Source organism: Myotis nattereri (assembly GCF_964212035.1).
Source record: "Myotis nattereri genome assembly, chromosome: 8".
Classification (NCBI taxonomy): Eukaryota; Metazoa; Chordata; class Mammalia; order Chiroptera; family Vespertilionidae; genus Myotis; species Myotis nattereri.
The window spans coordinates 26,002,829-26,024,676 of record NC_138083.1 but is presented as its reverse complement, the minus strand read 5'-3'; the positions used below and the strand labels follow the sequence as shown (position 1 = coordinate 26,024,676).

Sequence of the window (21,848 nt, the reverse complement as noted above, 5' to 3'; positions counted from 1 at the left end):
TCTTCATATCTTACATAAATAATTTCTTTGTTGACACAAGAGAGTACTTTAAAGAGTTAAAAAAATATCAAAATAAAGATGTAAAAATGTGTCTCTAATTATTAATAGAGGAATAGGTTTGAGAAAATAATCATATAGACATTATGGAGAAAATATTATATCAAAATATTTATTTATTTAAAACAGCATTCTATACATTTCAGGAATGTAAATTAATGATAAAGTTTATATTTCAGCTTGTTATTTGGTCACTGAGTAAAGATTTTTATTGAAATAAAAATATGGTATATTTTGGAGTCAAAGTATTATATAAGAAAAAATAAAGATGATCCCTACAAAGTCAAAGCATGTGATTTTTCTATTTTAATTCTAACTGACCATGTGACATTTAGGAAGGTCATTTAATTTATCTGAGCCTTAGTTTTAGGATATATACAACCATAATAAGGTATGTCTTCCCTTACCTGCCTTCTAAAACTGTAGGAGTATCAAATTTGACAACGGTCCTTTATATCATTATTTTATGACCTTATATTACTGATTATTCACATAATGAAACCCTCTAAGAAATAAAATATTTGGAGATCACTACAATTGATGAGGACTGCATGTCTGTTGCTGAAATAACTGTATTCTGATTCTGATTTACAGAGAGAAAAAAGGTTAGCTCAGTAGTATTTCTATTTCTGCTCCACTAGATGCTGAAGAGTCATATCAGTGTGTGTGTGTGTAGTTGTTTGTTTATGTAACTATGAAACATTACTGTTCTAAGAGACCCTAAGTAACCCTCCACAAACTTCAGGTTCACTTACATTCCTCTGGGCAGAGTAAATACAATATAATGAATGAGGGTAAGTAAATGACCCTAGAGTTCAGAGTGCTCATGCAACCAGACAGCAGAACTCACGGGAAGTAAGCCCTATGGATATACTGCATTAACTGACAGCCTTGTTTGGGGAGGCATCAATTTAACTTTAAACCCATGAGCTCATTGCAAGCAGGGAAGAGAAGGGGATGTCTCCCAATGCAGGAAACGGTTGCCATAGCATTTTCCTTCCCTCTTACTTACTGCCTACTCCTCCAGTCCTAAAGCAGCAACAATTTGTGCTCTACTATTTTCTTTCAGGAGCCAGATGCATTTCCAGAAGCCAGGACTCCAGTGATGTGATTGTAATAGCTACACCACCTACTAACTGTTTTCGGTAAGGATATCAAATAAATCCATTAAGTTTCTCAGGACAGAATCATCTTTGCGGATGGAACTGCCGAACAGGAAACAGACTCAGAGAGAATTTCAACCCCCGCCCCCAATCTCATTGGCCCTTTGCACAATCCAAGCCACAATTACTCCTGCAACACAACATATTCCTTTCAGCACTCGCAGCCCTGGACAGCTCCGTCGCCGCGCGGTTCATTCCCCTGCAGTGAGCAGAATCCTGTTCAGCCTGCGCCGGTCGGGTGCGGCATCCGACACCAAGTCCTCCCCCAGAGCTTGCAGAGCACGCGCTCCATCCCTCCTCCCTCTCGGCGCCCCCGCCACTGGCTCACCCCAGCTCACTCCAGACGCGACTTTAAGGGATTCCCTCTCGGACGGCCTCTGCTGCAGCACATCTGGCCTCATTCGCTGCAAGGCAACCATGGATCTCCGAGGAAGAGCCGTTCTCAGCTTGAATAGACTTCGAGTTCTCCTAATGCTGTTCCGTGAGTAACGTTTTGGCGATCGCGAGCGCCGAGTACATTCTTTGCAGGGAATAGGGCCAGCACAGTAAATAAAGTCCGCAGCTTAAGATGTGGCCCATAACATTTTGCGTGGTATTTTAGAAGGAGTCGGGGTGAGGATAGGAGTGGAAGGAGGGGGCAGAGGGCTTCCCTGCTAGGAATTCCCCAGAGAGCCACACACCTGTATGCCATATCACAGAGAGTGCTGTACCGGCCTGTTCGTGGGGTCAGAGCATTGGTAAGAAAGATTTGGTTTAAAATCCCAAGATAAAAAAAAAAAAAGCCAGTATGGCTATAAATGAGTAAAGGCTTCATTTTTAATTTTAATTTTATTATTAATTAACAGCAATGGGCTTGAATTTGTTGGCACTAGGTTAGAGAAAAGGCTCGCAGATCGCACAGCAGTGGTTGGGAACTTTGTCACCCCCGAGCCCACAGACCAGGATCTCCAACCACGGAGCCTGGAACCCATAGGATTTTTTCCCCCCGCAGATACAATGGCTCGAGTCACGGCAGAACAAGAAGTGGAAAATCTCTCAGGCCTTTCCACTAACCCTGAAAAAGATATATTTGTGGTGCGGGAAAATGGGACGACCTGTCTCATGGCAGAGTTTGCAGCCAAATTTATTGTCCCTTATGATGTGTGGGCCAGCAATTATGTCGATGTAAGGAACCTTTTCCTTCCCAGCTTGCTCCTAGGGCTCCAGGGGCGAAGGGCACCCACCCTCCATGCCCTATGAAGGCCTGGGTCGCCTGCCTTGCCCCCTTGGCCCCTGCAGGCTGCTCCCGAATGCTGCATGGGGGTTCCGGCTTGTAACGCCTTCTGCTCGCTCTGCCTGCTTTGAAAGTAACCCCCTCTTTCTGCTTCCCTAACGGCGGGGTCTGCACGTAGAGCATCTAACCGCATGTTCCCAGACCTGGGATCACGCGCGCAAAGGAGAGCCCAGGCGTGCAACCTGGAGTATGGACGCGCCGCCCTTTACAGCCCCCACTGGGGCCGGGCGCGCTGAGGGGGTGCGGGGCGTCTGTGTTCCCAGCTGATCACGGAACAGGCTGAAATCTCACTGACCCGGGGAGCTGAGGTGAACGGCCGCTGTGGCCACAACGAGTCGGAGCTGCAGGTGTTCTGGGTGGATCGCGCGTACTCGCTCAAACTGCTGTTTGTAAAGGTAACTGGGAGCCCAGGGGGGGCGCAGACTTTCCCTGGAGGTTGTGGGCAGGGGCCGCCCCTCAGATTCTCCGCCCAGAAACCGCAGGGGCCATTGATGCGCGCCTTCTCCGCTGGCAGGAAGGCCACAACACCTCCAAGGGCCCTGAGGCGACGTGGAGGCTGAGCAAGGTCCAGTTTGTCTACGACTCCTCGGAGAAGACCCATTTTAAAGACGCAGTCACCGGTGAGTAGAGGTCAGCGGGGCTGGGGAGGGAGCCTCGGGGAGCGCGGACACCGCAGAAGCACAGGCACGGAGGCCGGATTCCTCAGGAAATTCGGAAATGTTCTGGAAACCGATCCTGGCTTTGCGCTCCCAGGTGTGTTCTCCAGCGCAGAGAAAGAGCAAGCGCCAGTGGGTCCTCCTGACCTCAGGCCTGTACCTGCGCGAGGAATCCGGGCTGAGGGCCAAGCAGGCACCCCTGAGGGCATTCTGAACCGTCTGAGGGCCTGACCTCCCCTGGCTGCCTCCGCGCGACCCCTTAGGATCTGTCCTTCAGAGGGGCGCAGGGAAGGACAAAGCCGCGCAATGTTCTGCTCCCGGGTTTTCCTTCTCATGCGCTGAAACTTGAAGGGGGCAGTATGGCTCCCGTCAGGATCTGATACCTTCGGTATCTTTTTGCGCAGGGCGGCAGGGCTCCCATGCTCGGCCTGTCTGCAGTCCTCCACTGAAGCCACCCCAGAGTGCATTCTGAACCGTGGCCTAATTTATGAGCTGTTTCTGCCCATCATATTAACAACTCACCCAGATTCTCCAAAAATAATCGTGGCCAGAGGAATGTCCATTCCTCAAGTAGCAACGTTTGTACTTGCAGGCACTGTCAAAGACCACATTTAAATGTATTGATTGGTTTTCTCAGTTGTCTAATCTATTCATAATGAGGCCTTCGATCACCTGAGCACCTGGGCTGAGAAAAGATTTATACTGATCACGTGAAGGAATATATATGTCATCTTTCCCTTCTCTCCCCCTTTATCATCACAGTAAAAAAAAAAAAAAAAAGGCATTTTTTCATGTTCATAAAAATTCACATTCAAGCATTTTCCCAGGGTGTCTGCCCAGGACACAAGAAATCCTCCTTTGTGAGGAAGATATTTTATTCTCTGGGGACCAGTGTGAAATGTGGAAAACCGAGTCACTGTTCTGGGTCTTTGGGATCTGCGTTGTTAGGTTTTATAGAGTAAAAAGGGTTGGGTTTTTTGGTATCATGCTCCTTTTCTAAAAAGAAATTCCAAAACTTCCCCAAGTTCCAAATGAATGTTTAAGGAGCTCCTGCTCATGAAGGAATGGGTGCATTTGTCTTTTGACACCACCTGATGCCGCAGGCAGAGCCCCAGCTCTGGCGAGGTGACACTGCCTGGCTGCACAGAGGGTTGGACAAGGTCTGGAGCTGACAGGCAAGAGCCATTTCCCTGGCTGGGAGGTTAGGAGCCAGGAGGGTTCTGCCAGCCAGAGAGGCCTAACCACTGCTTTGGTCTTCCCCACAGCTGGGAAGCACACAGCCAACTCACATCACCTCTCTGCCTTGGTCACACCAGCCGGAAAGTCCTATGAGTGTCAGGCTCAGCAGACCATTTCACTAACCTCCAGCGATCCGCAGAAGACAGTCACCATGATCCTGTCTGCAGTCCACATCCAGCCCTTCGATATCATCTCTGATTTTGTCTTCAGTGAAGGTAGGTTGTGGGGGTGGTAAAGGGAGGAGAAAGGGAGGAGGTAAGAGAAGGTTGGCATCAGGATGGATGTGGAAGGGGACCTGCCGAGGGTCCCAGGCTGCAGCGTGGCTTTCCTGTAGGCTGACATGACACTACTAGTATCTCCTTCTGTTATGTTTTTCTAAGGCAAAAGGCTGTAAACTGCATCATACCAACTTTCTTCAATGTCTCTTTCTCTTTTCTTCCCTCTCTCCCTTCCTCCTTCACTTCATTCTTCCTGCCATTCCTTTATTTCTTTATCTTTCCCTTCCTCCTTTCCTTTGCCAAAAGGGGAACCTTGGTAGGGAGAGAAGTTAGAAAATTAGCTTGAAAAAATATATACAATTTTTGGTTTAAATCTTTCAATCAAAAAACAGCTAAAAATCTCAGGTAGCTACCCAGAGAGCCATAAGTTAGAGAAGGGCCTTTGCTTCTGTGGCCTCAGTTTCTCCTTGTTCTCTCCGACACTTCCAGCTGTAGTTTCTACTACTATGAGTCCAAGTTTATGTGTGGCTAGAATGCAATAGGGGTGTGTGTGTGCATGTGTGTGTGTGTGTGTGTGTGTGTGTGTGTGTGTGTAGGTTGCATGGAGACCACAGAAAGAGAATTATGAAGACCTGCCTCCATCCTGCACTCACTATGTGGGAGGCATACCCACATGGCTCCAGAGAGGCCTGGGTCCCAGACCTGCTCACTCTGGGTTGTAGAGGAAATGTGCTTCTCCGTCTGTGTTAGCCCCTGAGAGGGCAATCGGGCATTCAAGCATCTCCATTCCCATGGATCTCTGCCTCCTAGCAGAGGCAGGGCATGAAGAGAGCTCCCCATTCTGAAATTTGTCCAAGTCTGGGCAAATGTAGGGCAAGCGAATTCTTCAATTCATTTGTTCTCTGTCTCTTGTCTGGGGGAGGTTGTTAAAGACAGGTACATATTCTGTTGACTCCTTGTGGTTAACAAATGGGGAGAGATTCTGATTGCTTTATGGATGACTTTTTGGGAGCTGGGGCTCTCCAGGTGAATACAGTCATTCCAATGTTCAGGATATTAGGGAGTCCCCATCTGTGTCACACACAAATCAGTCATTTCCCAAGGAATCCAGCTTTCATAAAATGCACCTCCCACTCAAACCAAACTGAATTGATCCACCCCCTCCCCCCGACCACCACATGATCATTTAGAAGGCATTTGAGAATTCCTATGTTCTTGCGAGAAGGGCCTGCTTCTTTTTCATCCTCGTATGTTTAGCACCTAATACAGTGTGTGGCACACTGCAGATGCCCAGCTAACTTTGGCTGAATTGATATTCTGAAGCTGTGCACTCAATTAATAGAGACTTCCAAATGCTTCCAGGCCAGGCAAGTCAGAATCTAATTGATTTAGTAAAGCAGCGCCACACTTAACGGTTCTCACAGAAGGATGGCCTATTCCATTTTAATGTATTTTCTTCAAAATTGAAACTAAACTCTGTGTCAAGATCTTAACGCTTTTTTAAAAAAATCTGTTTGATTACAGAATTATTTATACATGTAATAATGTCTGTCTTAAACTGAAAATATTAAAAATAATTAAATGTAATTGGATTTGTGATTATTGATGATCAGGAATTTATTCTGAAAATATTGGATTGTGTAGTATCAGTCCCAGGGTCCCTAACATAGTTGCTTTTGAGTTTATTTGGGTCCTTTCAATAGTCTTTATTGCCTTTTGTTTTTTTACTGGTCAGCTGTTCTTAGGCACTTCATTACTTCTTGCTACTACTGGTGCTGTAGTTGCTGCTTTTACTAGTTTTTTACCAAAACCTTGCCCTTACCCACTCTGGGCTAATTCTAAGTTGTTGCTTATTATCATCCATGCACTGAGAAATCAAATCTCAGTTTAGATTTTTAGAATTGTGTACAATGTCAGAGTAACTGAATTCTGAATAAGGACCAGAGCTTCTTTGCTAAAAACTGCTAAAGTTCATGGCATGGACTTAATGACATCTTTTGTTTGAAAAGCAGTTTCTTATTCACTTCCAGTTCCTAGATGGGCGTGACAGTCTTGGAGTGTTTGTACCTAAGCCCATATAACTTCCTAAATGCAGATATATTAAGCACAAGAAAATTGCACCTGTCTCACCAGGCTTCTCTGGGTAATAATTAGGATGTCCCCTTCTGTATGGTGCCCTGGGGTTTAAGCCTTGTAGCTTAGGGAGCAGGCAAGGCCCATTCAGAGTCACTCACTGGATCGATGTGCCTTTGTATGGTAAGGGCTCTTTTGTTCCTGGCTCCTCCTTGCCAGAGCCTCTCAGACTCCTGCTGTGTTTTGTAAGAGACCATTTTATTCGATTTTGTAAGACACCATTTTATTTGGTCCCCATTCCCCAGAATAGACCCTCAGGAGGCCCTGGCCATGTTGTGGATGGCTGTGTGAGTGTGAATGGAGCGTGCCTGTGTGTGTTTGTGTGTGTGTGTGTGTGTCGGGGGGGGGGAGGTTATCTGGTCATATATCTGTATGCTCACTGCAGGGTGTGTACATGCAGTTGGTCATGTGTGCGCAGGACCCACAGCATCAGGGTTTCCAATGAAGAACCTCTTTCCTGTGTAAGGGGGGCATACCTGGCAGCCTGCAATTTCACACCTGCCTGCTTAGACTGAGAAAAACCAGGAAGGGTCAGTGAAGTGGATTAGTGGACACTCGCAGAGGCTTCTCTCAGCCCAAATGTGGGTTGACATCTTTATCACACAAATCCCTTTGGAGCACTGAGCTTGGTTACTACACCAATCCCCAGCGAAAGGCTCTGAGCCCAGCAGGGTCTACAGCTGCAGTGCGCACAGGAATCTGCTGCAAGGTGTACAACTGCGGTGATCTTGCTAGCATGCAGAGTCCGGCTCAGTAGGTCTGGGGCAGGGCCCATGGTGCTCCGTTTCTAGACAACCCCTACCCCACCCCCCACCCCGCCATGCTCCAGGCCTGTGAAGTACTGTGGGAAATATACGACCATGGGAGGCAGTAACACACAAGCTTTACTGGTGCTTGGACATGGTTGCATGAGAAGGGAAGCTCCTCACAGCATGAGACTGACCAGAGGGAGGTACCTAAGGACCACCATCCAGAGGGGGAGGAGTGTTGGAGAGGGGGTTACCGTGCCTAGGTGATGTCTGTCACTGGGTAGCACAGTGAGGAGTCTCTGGGTCGGAGAGCTCTGAGGGGCAGCGAAGAGGCTCCAAGCCATATAGCTACAAGGCCCTAGCTTATCAATGGGTAACAGCTGTTGGTTGAGGTTTATTATGCGAAGCAGGTAGGCTCTAAATGGCTAAAAATCTGCTTGTTTGGGCTGTTTTAAAAAGAATTGGATGTGTAAAAATTTGAGTTTGGCACCAGCGGGTTTTTCAGCTAATGGATCTCAGTCTTTGGTGGGGAAATAAACCACCCAGGGGCCAATATGCGGCAGCCACATTGACTCATTTCCATAACAAATACACTTCGTGTGCCATCTACCTCCCAGCAGTTCAAGGCACCCCTGTTGTTCAGTTGGGGTGGATTAATTTGTCCTCCCACAGTTAATTCCTTGTGTGTCCCTTTGAGGGCCCCAGGAGATTCCCGTATGTGATGGGGTGGGGGAGGCGGCACTGGGAGGGGATCCGCCTGAGCATTGTAATGGCTTGAACTAAAGGCAACTTTCATGCATAATGACAGAAGAAACATAATGCAACACAAAGGGTACCTCTATTCCTCTTTATTAAAAATTCAGGTTTCACAGGCATTTACACGGTACCCCATATAGGCTGGTTCCTTTTTAATTCTCTTTTGAGGAGAAAAAAAAACAAACCAACCAACCTGTGAAGAAGGTTCTGAGACACCCCCCCCCCGCCCCCCTCATTTACAGTGGAGAAACTGAGGCTGGGAGAAGTGAAATTATTGGTGAAGGCTGCACTCCGCCTGGCTGCCGGGGCTGGGGCCAGAACCTGTCTTTGGGTATCAGGTCCTGTGCTCTTAGCCTCTGAGAGCCTCTGCTGCTTCTGCTCAGCAACTATAACCAACATGGGGAGGCAGAAGGCACCTTTAGAAAGGTCACCGGGTACCTTGGACTCATGAGCTTTTTGTCGTTGCTGCTGACATCATGAATGGGAGATGCCACCTGGTCTGTATTTTACCCAGAGCTATGGGAAAAACAGCTTGTGTTCTAGTGGAAATAAAGGAGCCTTACCTTTCTCTGTATGCCACCCCCAGTAGGTGCCCCGTGGCTAGCTGCCATGCCACCAACCCACGGTTTGCTGATGCTCATCTCGAGGGATGGTGGCACCTCCCAGTCAAGAAACAGGTCACCCTGGGTAGGTGCTCCTCAGGGCCTCCTGTATAAGCATCTGAGAGATAATTCTGTCATTATAGTAACACTACTGAGAACTGCGCTGAAGGTTGGAATATGGAGCCCGATGTAGGGCCACGTTGCTGGCCTTAGGGTTCCTGGCACTGTACTGGGACACAGTGCTTTGGTGTGGGTTCCCCAGACGCAGATTCCAAGGGAGTGTGTAAGGGCAAGTGGTTTACTTAGGAGGTGGTTCTGGAAAGCACTGGCAGGGGATTGGAGAAGTGAGATAGGAAGGCAAGGCAGCTGCACAGGTCCATCAGTGAGCAGATTACTACTGTGGGGTCACGCTGCTGGAACCTCTGGGAGAGGCTATAGGACCCACCTCATGTATTCCACCTGAGCTGGGAGGGGAAGGGGAAGGAAGGAAGGGGGCCAGCATTTACCTGCCAACTCCCATGCACTCCATCGGGGTAAAACACAGATTAGGTGGCATCTCCCAGTCATGCTGTTAGGAATATTAGAAGCCATGATAAAAACTCACGAATTCAGCGTGCCAACAATCTCTCCAGTGACTGCTGGGGTGGAGGGGCAGGCATTGACTCTGGGTCGTCTAACCTCCTGGTAGTCAAAACCCGTGGGAATGTGTGGCAATGGTGAATGCCAAGGGGACAAGACATGGTCCGTATCTGCTATACCTTATTACTGGGAGATATAAACTTCCGCTGGCCTGGGGGAGCTTACAGGCTGGTGTGATAGCATTTACACATATCCTTCTTGTGCTTGCCCTATTCCTGACACACAGAGGCATAATTAATATTTAAGATTTTTTTCTATTATAAATGAAGGTAACAATCCACAGTAGTATCAGTAGTACCTGTGACATTGTCACAAATAGATATCATATTTTCATCTCACGTTAGTTTATACAGATCTTGCAAATAATTATGCTTCTCACTACTTTGTAAATTACAGCCAGCATACACGTGTATTAACAAAAAGTACCTATAGTATTGTCTTTCCAATTATTTAAAAATATGTTGATAGCTGCATTTCAGTGTAATCTGTTTCCTGTATAACCTTAAATATTTTATTTTTATGCATTTATAAGCATTATCCTAAGAAGGGTGTTACAGTTTCATCAACCTAGTACAAAAAATGATTACAACCTATGGTCATCCATGGTCTAAATATATTAAATGGAAAATTCCATTTAGTAGGTGATGACCAGCACTGTTTTTTTATTTTGTGGTTTTTTTTTTTAATTGATTTCAGAGAGGAAAGGAGAGGGAGAGATAGAAACATCAGTGATGAGAGAGAATCATTGATCAGCTGCCTCCCACATGCCCCTACTGGGGAATAAACCCCCCAATCCAGGCATATGCCCTGACCAGGAATCAACCTCTGACCTCCTGGTTCATAGGTCAATGCTCAACCACTGAGCCACACTGGCTGGGTGCCAGCACTGTTTTAAATAAAATAGAGTAGGGTATAAAATTATTTGAAGCACAAAGTAAGGATAACTATTGTTTTGTAAAATTCTGGTTTTAGTTATATATGTACTAGAGGCCTGGTGCACGGAATTTGTGTACTCGGGGTGGGGTCCGTCAGCCTGGCCTATGCCCTCTTGCAGTCAGGGAGCCGTCAGCCACCGCCGCTGCACTCGCCAGCTGTGAGCCCAGCTTCTGGCTGAGCAGTGCTCCCCCCTGTGGGAGTGCACTGACCACCAGGGGGCAGCTCTTGCATTGAGCGTCTGCCCCCTGGTGGTCAGTGTGCATCATAGCAACCAGTCATTCTGCCATAGGGTCGATTTGCATATTAGCCTTTTATTATATAGGATACATCTGTTTTGACTTGTAATATAAAATTTTTTCCCTATGGGTTAGAGGCAGTTTGAAAACACTGGCTGAAGCCTAAAAGGGAAATGGGAGTCCTTTATGGTTTCACAATCTCTCATCTAAAATCTTTGACAATTTTCAGAATATTGTAGATTTTAGGAAAACATATACTGTGATTTTGCTTTCCACAATTTCAGTTACCTATGGTCAACCATGGTCTAAATATATAAATGGAAAATTCCAGAAATAAACAATTCATGTTTTTAATTGTGCAATGCTCTGAGCAGCATGGTGAACTATCTCGCTGTCCTACTTTATCCCACCTGGTCTGTGAATCAGCCTTTTGTCCAACATATCTACATTATCTGCCATTAGTCACTGAGTAGCTATTCAGGTTATCACATTGACTATTGCATATCACAGAGCCCTGTGTTCAAGTAACGCTTATAGCCCATGTCTTTCACCTCACTTCATCTCATCACTCGGTCGTTGTATCATCCACATCATTGCATGAAGAGGGGTAAGTACATTATAATAAGGTATTTTGAAAGGAGACCACATTCACATAACCTTTAGTACAGTATATTGTTATAATTGTTCTATTTTTAGTTATTGTGGTTAATCTCTTACTATGCCTAATTTAGAAATCAGTTTATTATAGGTATGTGTTTAGAGGGGAAAAAAAATCATCCTAAATAATAAAAGGCTAATATTCAAATTGTTCCCTCGACCAGAAGTTTGACTGGGAGTTTGACCAAGGGGCAGGGCTGGCCCACCAACTTCCCGCGGCCTCTTCCCCTGGCCAGCCCAGCCTGATCAGCCCCAATCTGGTTGGCTGGACCCCACCCATGCATGAATTGGTGCACTGGGCCTCTAGTACACATGTATATGTTCCAAGACCCTCAGTGAATGTCTAAAATTGTGGAGAATATATATATATATATATATATATATATATATATATATATATATATATCATATCCCCATGTATAAGAGAGACTATTGTATTAAGAAGACCCCAGACTCTGATTGCAGCCCCCTGTAATCAAATATATTAACATATCTGTATCTTGCGATGAAAAATGTGAATATTCACACTAGATAGGATGAATGAGAATCATGAGCAGGCCAATGGTAACTCAAGTCAGGTTTTGCTGCCAAATGAGTGATAACAAAGTACTTTTGGTTTCCAGAACTTTGTGGGTTTTGGAATGGTGGATAAGAGATAGCAGGCTCAGGAATTCCCCTTTATTTGACCTCTTAGTGGAAGGGGATGGGTAAGGATGGGGGGATTCAGTATTTTTCATGACACTTTTTGACATCCTCTTATTTTCCCATGATTATTTTTGAAATGTCCATAGTTTAATACTCCCTTTAGAAACCACTTCCTGTGCTGTGTTTAGTTCAGTTTTTTTTCCCTAATGCAACAAAAAACTTTGTTAAGAAATAAAACACAGCCTGGCTGGTGTGGCTCAGTGGTTGACTATTGAGCCATGAATCAGGAGGTCATGGTTCGATTCCAGGTCAGGGCACATGCCATGGTTGGGGGCTCAGTCTCCAGTCAGGGGCATGCAGGAGGCAGCTGATCAATGATTCTCATCATTGATGTTTCTAGCCCTCTTGTCCTCTCCCTGAAATAAAATTTTAAGAAAAGAAAAGGAAAACAAAAAACACAATAGTAATTTAATTTGGCAATGTATTCATGCCAAAGTACATTGTGCTTTTCTCCTCTGGAAAAAAGATGGGATATAAAATGTTATTTCTCATAACTACACCAAAGTTACTATCTATTTAAGAATAATATATCTGGCACTACGATTCTGACACCAAATCCAATATTAGTGTTTTTTTCCCCAACCAATTTTTTCCCAAGCAATTTTCTGACACTAACTGGGAGTCCTACAATTCCACTCAATTCTGACATGATCCACCTGGAGATACAATCAGATCTCACAGGTTAAGAACTCAGCCCTACAAGACTACCCCCTCCCCACTTCAGACAGCAATCTGACCAACCTGCTATATATTGGAGGTTTCCTCCTTCTCCTCAGGTCTGATTAATTTGTTAGAGTGGCTCTCAGAACTCTATTAGATCACCCATTTATAAAAGGTCAGGGCACATGCCCTCTCTGAGTGTGCCATTCTCCCTACATATCCTTGTGTCCACCAACCAGAAGCTCTGTAAACCAGTTCTTGTGGGATTTTATTGAGGTATCATTGCAGAGGCAGGACTGATTATATCACCGGCCATTGGTGATTGAACTCAATCTCTAGGGCACCGGTTCTCAACCTGTGGGTCGCGACCCCTTTGGCGGTCAAACGACCTTTTCACAGGCGTCGCCTAAGACTATCCCGCATATCAGATATTTACATTATGATTCATAACAGTAGTAACACTACAGTTATGAAGTAGCAACGAAAATAATTTTATGGTTGGGTCACAACATGAGGAACTGTATTTAAAGGGCCAGAAGGTTGAGAACCACTGCTCTAGGGCCTCTCCCCTCCCAGAAATCAGGGTTTGGGGTCCAAAAGTTTCAACACTTTAATCACAGGGCTGGTTCTCCTGGCAACCAGCACCCCCTCCCGCCCCCCCCCCCCGCCCGCCCCACCATCCTTAGGTGACCGAAGCGCCTTCCCAAAGTCCCTCATTAATATAAACTCAGGTGTGGTTGAAGGGGGTTTGTTAGGAATATCAAAGTATGAGTTTGCAGCCAGCACATGGAAATTGAGCAAACCCCATAATCTGTGTTAACATAACACGCACAACAGTGTGATTTAGTGAGGAAAACAACCTTTCTTGTTAACAAAATCCCTACTCCAGGGATTTCATTTCTGTTCATTGTTCTCTTCAAAGATAAAATAGGTATGTTATGGAGATTAAATGAGACAATCTTTGTACTTAGGACTGAAAATTAATTTAGAAACCAGGCATGTTAAGTATGAGCTTTTAGAAAACTGCATATTTGCCTGTGATTTTCCAGATTCTTTTTATTGGTCTCAGGTGAGTTGAGAGGGAGGACTGTATCAACAGGGATTCTGGAGCATCCTGGCACGTAGTAATTGCGCAATAAGCACTCACTGGGTCATTTTTACTTAAGAACTTGGCCTTTATAAACAGATATCTAAAGCTTGTTTTATCCAGTTGTGGCTCATAAGTTTGGTGAAAGGCCACTCGTTACCCACAAGGAGCAAAGGAGCTCAAGTAAACATGCACTGCTTGCTAGGAATGCGCTTCTGGTCACCTCTACTCAGTATCTGACCACCAGGTTTCCCCAAAATTGCTTTTCTGATTCTACGTGAAAATGGAGACCTGGGGCTCTGAAACTTTTGAATTTTAAGAGAGTAAGATTGAATCACCCTGTGTGCTGGTAACATTTTCTTTCTTGATCTAGGTGCTGGTTACATGGGGTATTCATTTGTGAAATTCATTAAGCTCTGCACTTTCTTTTAAAAATTTACTATATGTACATATATTCAAATGCACAAATCTAAAGTATTTAACCCAATGCATTTTTGTCTGTACTTGCAACCAGGTGACTCTCACCTAGATCAAGAAAGAGAATATTTCCATCACATCTGAAAGTTCCCTTGTGTCCTGTTTGCCAGATATAAGCACTTTTATTATTTTAATCACCATAGATTAGTTTTACCTGTTCTTAATGTCATATAAATGGCATCACACAATATGCACTCTTTTGTGTCTGAAAGGTTTCTTGGTCTTGATTAGAAACCATTAAAGTTTTACAAAGTGTTTGTACCATTTTCCACCAATGATGTATGAGAGTTCCAAATGCTTCATATAGTTGCCAACACTTGGTACTTTTAGACTTTTTAAAGCTGTATATTTGTGTACAATTCTCTATGTGTACATTATACTTCAAGAAAAAGTTATACAATCAAACCAATAATAAAAATGATAGTGGTTGTTTCTGACACTCTGAAAATTGAAACATTCATCTGAATATTGTTGACATTGCCCAGAATTCGATAACTGAATGTTGCCTTATTTAACTGGTGTATTTTTATTTTATATTATGCAAAAATATTGTGATTCGGCCTTAGGGTTGGTTGGGGAAATATTGTTTCTGAAAACACACACACACACACACACACACACATACACACACACCCCACAGGTCTTCCCAAAGTTTCTTTGAAGGAGATTTTCATCTCCATTGCCTTTAAATTTTGTATGATTTTTGATGTATGATTTAGTGCCTTTGGACAGGAGCTCACTGCTTTTCTTCTTCTTTTCCATTTCAGAGCATAAATGCCAGGTGGATGAACAGGAACAGTTGGAGGAAACCTTGCCCCTGATTTTGGGGCTCATCTTGGGTCTCGTCATTGTGGTAACGCTGGTGATTTACCACATCCACCACAAAATGACTGCCAACCAGGTGCAGATCCCTAGGGACCGGTCCCAATATAAACACATGGGCTAGGGGCCATTAGGCAGGCAGCCCCAAACCCTTGTGCCCCACCTGGATCAGATAGAGACACAAAAGCACTTTACCACCTTGTACATGGGATACACCAACATAGCTACAATCCGGCAGTCCTGGGTATCCCAGGCTTGCTTGGCCAGCGTCCATGCTTAAACCTAGGGACAGAGGGATTCTTTTGGATGCAGGAGGTGAGTGGCAGTTCTTCTCTCTATGCTGGGGAATGGGAATAGAGGGGGTCAGCCAGCTTTCATGGTGGCTTGGCTTTGACTCTTGAAGGAACAACACATAAAAGTCAGAGGGGTATCTGGCCACAAACTTTACAGATTGGAAAGACACTCCCTTTGGGAGGACACCCCTTTAGGTTGAGAGGAATGGGGGTGTTTGGTCCCTTGAACACAGCTGGCTTACCCTACACAATTGTCAATGCACACGAAATACAACCTCATGCTCCCTGCGGCAAGACCCCTGAAAGTGACCCATGCTTCTGGCTGGCATTCTGCATGTCTAGTGATTGTCTTGGGAATGTTCCACTGCTACTTGCACCCAGTGACTTCGCAGCACAAGCACCTGGTCAATGCCACTCTGCAGAGCTGTTTGAACTTCACAGTGTGCCAGGTCCAACTAAGGGGACCTGAAGAATCAATCAATCCATGTGAGTTTGTTTTTCAGAATGAATTAAAACACTACAGTCTAAAGTTTGGCTGCTTTCTTGAAACAAGAAGACAAACCTAAAATGGTTTCTTTGGCGTCCAGAGTGGGGAAGGCAATGATGAAGATGGGGTATTCATTTCTGCAGGAGGAAAAGCAAAGGATGAGCAGGAGGCATCGGAGGGGATGTGGGCCTTTCCAAGTGGCAGAACATGAATTTCTTTGGCAATTATACATTGTTTTAATGATGACATCTCTTAACAATTGGTCTGATATTGCCTCTGACACTTCTTGGTCTTGAGTTTGGTATTTCACTTTGGATAAAAAGCTAGACTGGCCCAGCTGGATGTGGCTCAACAGTTGAGCATTGACCCAGAAACCAAGAGGTCACCAGTACTATTCCTGCTCAGGGCACATGCCCAGGTTGCAGGCTTGATCCCCAGTAGGGGATGTGCAGGAGGGAGCCTATTGATGATTCTCTCTCATCATTGATGTTTCTATCTCTCTCTCCCTCTCCCTTTCTCTCTGAAATCAACAAAAAAATATATTAAAAAGCAGGACTGAACATGGTAGCCTAGATGGAGTTTTATTTGAAGTAAAATGTAATTTATTGAGACATCATTATTTGAATTTCCCTCATTTCCTAAATCATTTTTCAGAAGATCTAAGTGGGGGAAGAGGAAGCCTATCTTCTGATGTTAAGGTGGACATCCCCACCCCCATGCAGTCTCCACCAGGAGTAAGAGGCAGCACGAGTCCATCCCCTCCAGCCATCAACTGCTGGCAGTAGTGCATCCTTAGAAGTCCAGGATCCCAGCAAATCTTGATAAACATCAGGCAGTTGCTGTTGTAACCCATGTGTTTTCTGGTCTTTCAACCTCAGTCTTTCCCTCTGAATCAACTTTCTTCAGTGTCTGTCTGGTATCAGTGAGAAAAAAGCCCCAATTTCTCATAAAAGTTGCACATTTCACAGGGAAAGGGAGCTGCCTTTAATGCCTTGGGTTACTCCATTCTGCTGTCATCTGTGATCAAATTACCCCCTGGCTCAAACTTGACAAGCCCTTTCCTTCTTATAATCCCATGCATTCTTTTTTTTTAATTTTTTTACAAACTTCATTATTTAATGGAATCATCCAAGGATTTTGGGACAAATGGACACTTAGATGTACCAATAAGTTAATCTTAATTTCTGTAACCCCTTCAGAAAAACTTTCAGAAATTTGAGCCATACATCTGGAAATTCCATATTTAATTCACAACAGTAAATTTGTGTGGTTTTTTAAAATTTACTTTCACAAAACATAGGACTCTATTAGTTTTGATAGTCATTTAATCATTTATTCAACGGTTTTTGAGCACCCACTGAGTGAGTGCAGGCTAAGTGTTGGGTATACAGTAGTAAACTTGACAACTTAGAGTCTATACTGGAGGATTGACAAGAAAACAACAAACACGCAGGTCATTCTAAAAAGAACACAGTGCCCTGGCTCTTTTCAGAAAGTTGTCATTTGGCCACATCCCTATGTCTAAGCTGATTAATTAAATCTTTCTAGGATCCAAATTTTATTTATTCTTTATTTTTTTAATTGATTTCAGAGAGAGGGAGAGGGAGAGAGGGATAGAGACATCAATGATGAGAGAGAATCATTGATCGGCTGTCTCCTGCACGCCTCCTACTGGGGATCAAGCCCACAATCGGTGCATGTGCCCTGATGGAGAATCGAACCGTGACCTCCTGGTTCATGGGTCGATGCTCAACCACTGAGCAACACCAGCCAGGCTAGGATCCAAATATCTTAGATCTCAAACTTAAGACCGATTTTTCCACCTGCAACATGCAGTATGCATAAAAGCCGTAGTACTATGACTATCATTGTTGTTAATCACATCATCTTTTTCTAACTAGCTGTATATGATGAGGTCTCAGGTTCAGCCAAATTTCTTTGCTCCTCACTTTATTTCTCTCAGCCATGTCTTCATCTTCATTATCAACTAAACAAAATTGGTGTGGGAGGCCGCTGTTTGGGCAGGGGCAGTGATCTCTGGCAGGAAGGCCAGGAGTCCAGAGGCACTGAATCAACCCCCACATCTCAGTCCTGGGCCCCTTTCATGGCCAGAGTCACTGTTTTGCGTTTCACAGCTGCTACTATACCAGGAACAAGCTGAGGCTGTAGCTCCTCTCGCTGTGTTGCTCCCTAAGCTCAGAGATGAGAGAAAACAGACAAACCACAAATGCTCAATAATCCCTTTAACCGTCATTTTTCATTTTTTACTGGAGTTTTAAACACAAATGCCTCTGGGCACAAAAGGATATTGGGTCGGGTTGCTGGTCTGCCCAGCTGGAGGAACCTTTTGCAGGTTCTATTGGGGAACATGAGTTTCATTTAAATTCTGAGTGAGGTTCTTTGCAGGGTTCCCCTATACTTGGGAAATAGCTTCCTGGAGGCTTTCTCAGGGGCCAAGGGAGACTTTGTTCTCCAGTCTAAACTATGACCACTGTCATTTAGCCAATTGCCCAATCTTTCCATGAACAAAGAGGTGGCAAAGCCGCGTGGGTGTGGGAGGCAGTGGAGAAAGGTGGAGAATGGGAAGGGAGATGGTGGGGATGAGCTGCAGCATGGAGTGGAGGCAGCCTGCTGTGTGGGTGCGCTGGGGTGTTTTACCTGCAGGTCATCCAGGCTGGCGCTGGGCACAAACACTTCCCTGAAGGAAACACCTCAGAAAGAGGCAGGCGCAGCTTTACGTCAGTGTCAAGGTGCAGTTTCCCAGCAGTCTGCGTCAGCATCATCCCAGGGGCCACCAAAAAAGAAACATCACTTCTAGGACATCATCCCGGACTGAGTGAGAATCTCTGTAGTTTATTACCCTCCCCAGGTAATTTTGTATAACAATATGAAAACTGGTTAATGCTCGGCCTTTGTGGCTCAGGGGTTGACTGTCGCCCAACGAACAAGGAGGTCACGGTTTGATTCCCAGTCAAAGCACATGCCCAGTTGTGGGCTCGATCCCCAGTGGGGGTATGTAGGAGGCAGCCAATCTCTCTCTCCCTTTCTCTCTGAAATCAATAAAAAATATATATTTTAAATCCTTTGCTATTAGCCAAATTATTGGGCTTCTCTGTGCTCATATTCTCATCAGATAATAGAGCTCATATGCCCATGGCTACAACGTTATTTGCAGATTCATGACAGGGCATTAAGTCCCTAGCACATTGCCTGGTGCACTGGAAATGCTCTATAAAAGATATTATTGATGACATTTTTCTAGCGTAATTCTTAACACGTCTATTCCGACTTTACCTGCCATACAAGCACAAGAAAGACCCAATGGGACTGGCACAAGGGTTTTAAATCTGGTATTCACAGTTTTCTGTGTCAGTTTATTTTGATTTTAGACTGTTTATGTGCAGGGATTTCTCCCCACCCCCCAGCCAGAAAACTACTTAGGTGGAGAAGTCCATGCACTTGGATGGGAAAAAATTACACCTTTGGTTTTTACTAAACTCCTATAGAAGGTAGCATTCTCTCAGCTCTGAACACAGGCACCAAACCACTGTAGAATACACAGAAATCATTACATTACATTGGTTGGTGATATCTCAAAGTCATTTATACTCCTTGCTTTGAAATTATGGTAGATCTTCCCAAGATATTGTTATTTAATGCTTGATAACCATAACATTGAAACATTTTGATAACTGTACTTTAATCGGTTTCCTTTGTAAGCTGGCATGTTTTACTTGATGCATTTAAAACCATTTTCTTAGAATGGTCCATAGGCTTCAGACAGGCATGAAGGTCTAGGGTGGGAATTAGGCTCAGAGCTCCAGGCCTATAGGCTGCCTCAGTTGTCATTTAAAGTGACCATACCTTTCAGGTTGCCTGCTGGGACAGACTCACAAGGGTTCATATGACAAATGAGATAACAAGTATTTGTTAGCACAAGCAAATGAGCATGTGCTTTCTAACCCTGGTATGGGTGCTAGGGACATATCAGTGAACAAATTAGGTAAACATCCCTGCCCACATGGAACCGAAATGTGTGTGTGTGTGTGTGTGTGTGTGTGTGTGTTCAGGTATTATGATTAATGCTGGGAACCGTGGTTAGTGCATTTAAGATGGACCATATAAGCCCTTGAAGTCCTTTCTAGCTTTACATTTTATTAAATGCTGACAATGATGAGGCATGATTTTTAAAACATTTGCTACCTGAGCAAACTTCAAGATAAGGAACAGCTTTGCTTAGAAAGCAGTACATTTTGATCCAGAAATCAGTAATTCTTCTTTTCCTGAGTCCTCTTTTTGCCCTTCACCAAGTTTATTTATGTAGGAGATGTTGTTAGGGTCCCATCTCAGCCCTTCCTGAAAGTCACTGGTGATGGTTTCTGTATATGCCCACGGCTTCCCATGCCTCTCCCTCTTCATTAGAGGGAGCAAACTGCCAGGTACAGGTCGAGATGGAAGCTCTGGGAGTTGAGGCTGTGGGAGCACCTCTCAGTCAATGAGGGATGGGAGATGGTGGACAAATATCCAGCATGTCTCTCCCAGCAGGTCTCCAGGGGGAGCCCCAGTCACCCCTTGTGGTAACCCATTCATTAAAACATTTTTCCTCCAAAATTTCCCTCTCCTCTTTGTGATTTCTCCACTCTGCCATGCTGAGTGAGCTTCCTGGGATCATCTCCCAAATAAATTATTTGTGTCAAAATCTTTGGTTCTTTTTTTGGCAGAACTTACATTAAGGTGATATATTAATTTGAGTGGAAATACAACTCCAGAATTCACACATTTTCAGGCTCAAGTTGACCAACTTCACTGCACAATTTGAATTTGTACGATATCACTTTCACAGATGCTTCTGTTTGTACATTTTGTACCTACTTAAGAACAAACCTATCTTTTCTCTGGAATCACATTACATTTCTTTGATGACAAAGTACTTTAAAAAAAAAAAAACACACAAAAAAACAGTTTGAGCAAGGAGTCTGACTGAAGTCCTTGAGTTCTTAACTTCATGGAATAATTTTATTTTTCCAGTAATTTCTATTAAGTGTGTTCTTCCCAGTGGGTTATGAGTAACAACCATAATTCATGATTCTGTCTAATCCATTAAAAAATTATTTCATGCCTGGCCAGCATGGCTCAGTGGTTGAGCATCGACCTATAAATCAGGAGATCATGGTCTGGGCACATGCCCGGGTTGCAGGCTTGATCTTCAGTGGGGGGAAGGGGAGTATGTTGGAGGCAGCCAATTGATGATTCTCATCATTGATGTTTCTCTCTCCCTCTCTGAAATCAATAAAAATATATTTTAAAAAATAATTTCATTCTAATTTAAAATAAATCCCCTCTCCTTTGCTTGGGCTAAACTTGTATCAGAAAAAGATAAGGAGGTAGCAGTGGATAGGCAGGGGCAGGAAACAGGATATGTGCTCTTATTACCCTTTCTTCTTTCCAAGTCCCTTCTCCAAATCATGGGGTCCCATACTAACACATGGCTTAAAATTATAGGGAGCAGTTGGGAAGGAAGGTTCTGGTAACCCATCTGGTTGCTTTGGAGATGCTGTTGGAAGAAGAGAAAATGTGTTCATCTCATTTGTGTCAGCCTGAAGCCTCTGTCATTTAGAGTGGTCTTGATGAAGATGGTACATCATGTAGTTTTTAGAATCAGTTTCAGCTCTACCCTGATGTCTTCACCCTGCAGAAAAGCAGCCATACCTCCCTTTAGTTCCCTGCATGGTGTATGCCTCCAATGCATTATCTAGGTTGGGCATCTCATTGCTTAGCTAAATGGGTTGCCATGTTCCCTGTTCTTTTTCCATGGCCCATCACCACCAAAGGAAGCTGATGTCTCCTTCCATGCCCTGCAATGGCTTTGAGGACCTGCCTGGGGAAGGTTACCTCCATCTTTTTCTTCCCTGGCATACTACCTCCTTTCTCATCATGCTATCTCAGGCTGTTCCCTGAGGGTTTTCACCTTCTGAAATTTCTAGTTGAGAAATCAACTCTTTA

The 21,848-nt window shown here is 44.4% G+C and overlaps 1 protein-coding gene across 1 annotated transcript; it reads left to right on the top strand.

Moving 5' to 3' along the window:
* The first annotated feature begins 1,161 nt into the window (after nucleotides 1-1,161).
* Nucleotides 1,162-16,401, top strand: LAMP5 (lysosomal associated membrane protein family member 5). The gene is made up of 6 exons (XM_081097392.1): nucleotides 1,162-1,701; nucleotides 2,212-2,384; nucleotides 2,757-2,888; nucleotides 3,008-3,113; nucleotides 4,415-4,603; nucleotides 15,011-16,401. Exons 1-6 carry the CDS (start codon nucleotides 1,257-1,259, stop codon nucleotides 15,187-15,189), a joined length of 1,224 nt encoding a protein of 407 aa, XP_080953518.1. The 5' UTR covers nucleotides 1,162-1,256; the 3' UTR covers nucleotides 15,190-16,401.
* The last annotated feature ends 5,447 nt before the right edge of the window (nucleotides 16,402-21,848 follow it).